Here is a 6,000-nt window from a genome sequence, read left to right as displayed (position 1 = left end):
GTATTTTCTATCATTATGTCATTAACTGACCACTCCTTATCATTATATAATTATCATCTTTGTCTCACTTTGTCTTGAAGTCCATTTTATCTGATACAAGTATGATCATCCTTGCTTTCCTTTGTTTCCCACTCACATGGAAGACCTTTGCCACCCTTTCACTTTAAGACCATGTGTGTCCTTAAAGCTGAAGTGATTCTCTTGTAGGCAGCATAGAGTTGGTTGTTTTTCTTTAAATTCATTCATCCACTCTATGCCTTTTGATTGTGGAAGTAAATCCATTTACATTTAAAGTAATTATTAATAGGTAAGGACTTACTAATGCTATTTTATTATTTATTTTCTGCCTGTTTTGTAGTACTGTAGTTCCTTTCTTACTTTCTGGTTGCTTTTCCTTGTGAGTTGATGATGTTCCATAGTAGTATGATTTGATTCTCTTCATCTTCTGTGTGAATGTGCCACATCCAGCAGCTAGGGTTCAGGATCTGAAGAAGGGGCCATGCACAAATGAAAACACTAGACAATAAATATGAATTTAGAAGGCATGGGGGCCAGGCAGAAACTTCCCTCTAGACAAGATGCTCCCTGAAGCCCTGGACCTGTCAGCTTTTATTAAATTTAGGTACACATCTTGCCCTCAGTTAGGCATGGCAATCTGGTAGCAGACAGACTATTTCAAAGGTCAGTAAATATAAGTAAAGATTTACTTTGAGAGTATTGGGTCAGGAAATTGTTTCAAGCCACCACTATCTCGACAGAACAATCAGTGTATAGCCCTTGCTAAAACTCAAGGTTCATCAACCATCTGAGTTCCCTGTTGCACTTTCAGGATAGTGTTTGACAATGGATGGCTTCCTGAATCTCCCCATTTTTGTTTTCTTAATAAATCTTGAAAAGTATATGCCATCTGTAGGGCTTGAGTCCTTTTAAGACTCTTCATTCCACATCTGCAGACTAGAAATAAACATATAAGAACAAGAATGAGACAGACCATAGTGGTTATGCTAAGAGGCAAATGTAAGGAGATCCAGTGAAAGGGATTAAATTCTTTCATATCCTTTTAAAATTGCTGCCAGGCATCTAAGGAATTAGTTTGTAAGTTTGCCTGGGATAATTGTACAATATGCTGCTGTAATTCTAAAATATCAAGGGTTGTGTTTCTTTACCCCAAGCACCAAGAAGGTGATTTTTATTGATTCCCAAGGGTGTAAGGTACTATTGTAGGGAACGGGGGTAACACAAATCTGAGAAAAATTATAATGACACTATAAGGATATTCTTTGCTCCAAGCTGTGGATTTTATCACCCATTCAGAAGACTGTAGACTTTAGTGCCGATAATTCTATCTCAAAGTGGCTGTCAATTCTTTTTTGTATAGACAAGGTCTTAGTTACATTTTCCTTAACTTGTTGTACAAACTGAGAAGTTTGAACAGTTTGTACCATGGATGAAGCAGCAATTCCCACAGAAGTAAGTAACATTATGAGAGCAGAGTCCTGCAATTAACAGTCCAAGAAATCGTTTTGGCATGTTAATATTTTTAACAGGTCATGTAACAGTTGATAGGTTTGATGAGATTCCCAAGGCTCGGTTAGGTTAGTAGGAATCCAAGCTAAAGCAGGTTGTTTTAAAATCATGAGGAATCTTTTTGGAATGTAGAATAAATACAATGGGATAGTGTGCAGCCTGTGCATGACATCTCATACAGATGGCTTGTTGCATTAAGACACATCTGGATGGGGACTGAGAGGAGTAGAAAATGATTAAATACACAAACAGTGGCAAATACTGTCTTATTGGGAGTTCCCCATGAAGTACAAATGGAATTATTTCAGCTATAGTTAAAACCGTTCCATTTTATAGGTGTAAGTGCAGCAGCTAATTTCCATTGAGTATTTTGTAGGGGCCAATTATCATGTTGTAATTGAGATCCAACAAGTCCTCCTCCATACCATGAGATGGAGTGATTAGCTTCAACATATAGATAGGATGCAGTCCCCTTCCATTTTAGGGTGTGACTGTTACTATACGAAGACCCATAGGGGCTGCAATCCACAAAGGAAAAACCGTTATTAAGTTTGCTGCTGGTGGGGTGTGCTGGGGTCCAACCCCAGCAGGTCCAGGGGTCCCCAATAGGTGTGGACGGAATCGGTGAAGAAGGAATGATATGGAGGCAGCATTCAGGTGATCATCATAGCCAGGTTCTGTAGCTAGGTTCTCCAGACTGGTTCTGTCCAGGTTCTCCAGCCAGGTTCTCCAGCCAGGTTCGGTCGCCAGGTTCTATCCAGGTTCTCCTGCCATGTTCTCTCTAGGTTCTCTAGCCAAGTTCTGTAACCAGGTTCTGTCCAGGATCTTTTGCCATGTTCTCTCGCTAGGTTCTGTCTCTAGATTCTGAGTCCTGTTGTCTTGTTACATCTGTATTTATACCAGTTGATTGCAATCCTATCAATCTGTATTCCAAAGGTTAGGGCGTTTCTTATCTCCATTCCAGGGAGTAAAGATTATGTAGCTTAAGTGTGATTGTTTGTAGTTAAAGTGATTAACTACCCACCTGGCACTTAGTTAAGGGGTTTTATTCCCCCCCCTAACTTCAGGGGGATATCCCTACCTGGGGAAACAAAATTTTTCCGAGAGGTGACCTTGGTTAAAACACATAGCGCCAAGAAGGTGAGCAAACATATTAAGAACAGTATGCCATATATGCCAGGTCCCTTGAAACATATGCTGTGCAGATGTTTCTTCCCTGCAGCGACTGTGTCAAGCAGCAAGGATGGATTGGCTCCCAGCAAATTCCCCCTTTTTTATTTTTTTAATGATAGCGCATGTAAATCAGCGGCCACCTCTCAGATTGGGGTGTTTAAGACTCAGAAGATGACTGACAAGCAATGATAGCGAGCATACCTATAAACATAGTGGATAGATTGCACAAGGAGCCTTGTTCCTGTAGAAGGTTGCTGGCCTCTTTAGTCAAGGGATTTCAGCTGTCCTCAAGTCGGGGGTTTGGTTGTCCTTGTTAATCTGGCTACGGGCAGCATCATTGGTGGTGGGCTTCCCGAAGCGTCAGCGAGTTGAAGGGCTGCATCAAAGGGTCCATCAGGGCTGTGCTTGGTGGTGGTGTCGGTGTCCAGGGAGGAGTCAGCTGTGCCCTCTGGGTTGGCGATATGGATAATACCGGGGAGGAGGAGGAGGAGGAGGAGGAGGAGGAGGAGGAGGAGGAGGAGGAGGAGACGGAGGGTGGTGGGACATAAGGTTAGATTAGATGGTCTGGAATCCACACAGGTGAGTCTGCATCCTGTGGAAATATACAAGCATCTCCTCTCCCCCAGGTTAAAAGTACATCAGGTCCCTTCCAGGCTCCTGTAAATTAAGTCTTTCCATTTGACGAAATAAGTGAGTTTCTACTAAATGAAAGTTTCTTTTGCTGATTTACTCAGAGTCCTCAGACTTGGCTGAGAGAGTAGCTTCCACTTCTTGCTTTTGTACCATCTGTTGGGCCTCAGTTGTTAACTTCTTCAGCTGACCCCATGTTGGCACCTCAGTCCCTTGCATAGCCTTTCTTTTCTTCTTTTTTCTGCTTTTCTGTCATTGGGGAAACTCTAAGACTTTGGAACGATGGGACAAGGAGCTTCTCTGGGTCCATTGTGGTGATGCACGTAATGTATTTACTCAATGCAAAGCAGGCATTAAAAAGAAAAACCCCAAATGCTCTCTTGTATCCATTTTAAGAGTAGGATTGGCACTTTCCACTATTACCTGAGTCCTGATCTATCATCCCAGGGAGAGCTTGCCAATCCTGCACTTTCCCGGGGTGGAAAGGCTGCAGTGGGGTTAAGGATAAGGCTCCTTGGGCCTACTTTCTCCCATGCCTTTACATTTACCTTTCCTTCCTCAGAAAAGCATGGACATACTTCTTGTATAAAATGTTCCATCTGACTGGGCGTAACCTTAACTCCTCTGCTAGCAAGCATATGTGTTAAAAGATCAATACAGAGTCTTTTTTCTTTAGACTCAGTATGGCACATCTTCTTAATCTAAAGATCAATACAGAGTCTTCTTTCTTTGGACTCAGTATGGCACATCTTCTCAATCTAAGTTCTGTACTATCCACCTTCTTACCCTACTTATCCTCTATAGGGGGGTCTGAAGCACCCTGGTGGAGTCCTATCCATCCTGAGTGTGGGGAGTTCACAAGGGGGGGCTTACCTAGGGGAATCCTGTTCCAGGGGTTCCCAAAGGTGTGGACGGAGTAGGCGAAGACTATCCAACCTCTTCCTACGGTGGAGTCCTATCCGTCCTGAGTGCGGGGCACTTACCTAGGGGTCCCTGTTTGGGCGCCAGATGCTGGGGTCCATCCCCAGCAGGTCCAGGGGTCCCCAAAGTTGTGCACGGAGTCGACGAAGAAGGAATGACACAGAGACAGCATTCAGTTGATCAGCAGCATAGCCAGGATCTCTAGCCAAGTTCTGGTCAGGATCTCCAGCAAAGTTCTGGTTAGGATCTCCAGCCAGGTTCTGTGTCCATGTTCTCTTGCTAGGTTCTCCAGCCAGGTTCAGTCACCAGGTTCTAATCAGGTTCTCTTGCCAATTTCTGTAGTCAGGTTCAGTCCAGGATCTTTTGCCATGTTCTCTGGATAGGTTCTGTCTCTAGGTTCTGAGTCCTGTTGTCTTGTTACATCTGTATTTATACCAGTTGATTGCAATCCTATCAATCTGTATTCCAAAGGTTAGGGTGTTTCTTATCTCCATTCCAGGGAGTAAAGATTATGTAGCTTAAGCGTGATTGTTCGTAGTTAAAGTGATTAACTACCCACCTGGCACTTAGTTAAGGGGTTTTATCCCCCCCCCCCCATAACTTCAGGGGGAAATCCCTACCTGGGGAAACAACCTTTCTTGGAGAGGTGACCTTGGTTAAAACACATAGCACCAAGCCGAAACTGGTTTGGCTTAGTGGATAGAGCGTCGGCCTGCAGACTGAAAGGTCCCAGGTTCGATTCCGGTCAAGGGCATGTACCTTGGTTGCGGGCACATTCCCAGTAGGAGGTGTGCAGGAGGCAGCTGATCGATGTTTCTCTCTCATCGATGTATCTAACTCTCTATCTCTCTCCCTTCCTCTCTGTAAAAAATCAATAAAATATATTTAAAAAAAACACACACAAAAAAACACATAGCGCCAAGAAGGTGAGCAAACATATTAAGAATAGTATGCCATATACGCCAGGTCCCTTGAAACATATGCTGTGCAGATGTTTCTTCCCTGCAGCGACTGTGTCAAGCAGCAAGGATGGACCGGCTCCCAGCAGGGGTGGTCACTATAATGGTCTTGCCAATTAATTTCTTCCTAGGTGGGGTGCCATTCATAAAACTTTTTACATAATGGCTTAGTGGTGGGATGTCTTAGTAATGTTATATTTTCTGTACCTCCCCCAGGAGCAAGCAGTGATAGTAGATGTATGTAGGCTTTTGCTTCCCCCTCCTTTGGTGTCCATGCTAGCCAGAAACCTCTTTTTAATTCTACACACAGGAACAGTAGTTGGATTCTGTGACATACAAAAGGGAAGCTGGTGGCAACACCCGTGTAATTATACTTTGCTCATATACTTCCTTGTTCCACCTGTGGTCCTCCTGGATGACCAAGGTGCTTGGTATTATTGGTGACTACACTAGGCGGGGGATCAGCCCAAGTAAGGCATCTTACCCATGGAGGGTCAGGAACATAAGTCCAATATACTTCCCCATTTGCCTCTGGTAGTATCACCGCACAACTGATGATTGCTAGCATGGCAAGAAAAACGTTCTCAGGCATTCTTGGGGTTTTGGTCTCCTCACAAATTGGCTCAGCTTTCTGGACCGTCTTCTTCATCATCCTCCAGGTCATCTCCGGACTGTTTGTCATCTGTCTCATTCTCCTCCCGTTCCTTATCTTCAGCGTGTTGCTTGGAGCTACTGCTATCTGTGGCTGGAGTAGTCGATTGTCTGCAGCTGTAAGAACAGGATGCAACTC

General features: G+C 43.9%; 1 protein-coding gene across 1 annotated transcript in view; it reads right to left on the bottom strand.

The window, feature by feature from the left end:
* Window positions 1-5,833: 5,833 nt before the first annotated feature.
* LOC132223550 (uncharacterized protein CXorf49 homolog) overlaps window positions 5,834-6,000 on the bottom strand; it is a 44,963-nt gene continuing 44,796 nt past the window's right edge. The window contains exon 3 of the mRNA XM_059678675.1: window positions 5,834-5,978. Coding sequence (XP_059534658.1) covers window positions 5,834-5,978 — 145 coding nt within the window. The remainder of the gene's footprint in view (window positions 5,979-6,000) is intronic.

Source organism: Myotis daubentonii, chromosome X (assembly GCF_963259705.1).
Source record: "Myotis daubentonii chromosome X, mMyoDau2.1, whole genome shotgun sequence".
Taxonomy (NCBI): domain Eukaryota; kingdom Metazoa; phylum Chordata; class Mammalia; order Chiroptera; family Vespertilionidae; genus Myotis; species Myotis daubentonii.
The sequence above is the reverse complement of the archived record's forward strand: the minus strand, read 5'-3'. Positions and strand labels throughout refer to the sequence as shown.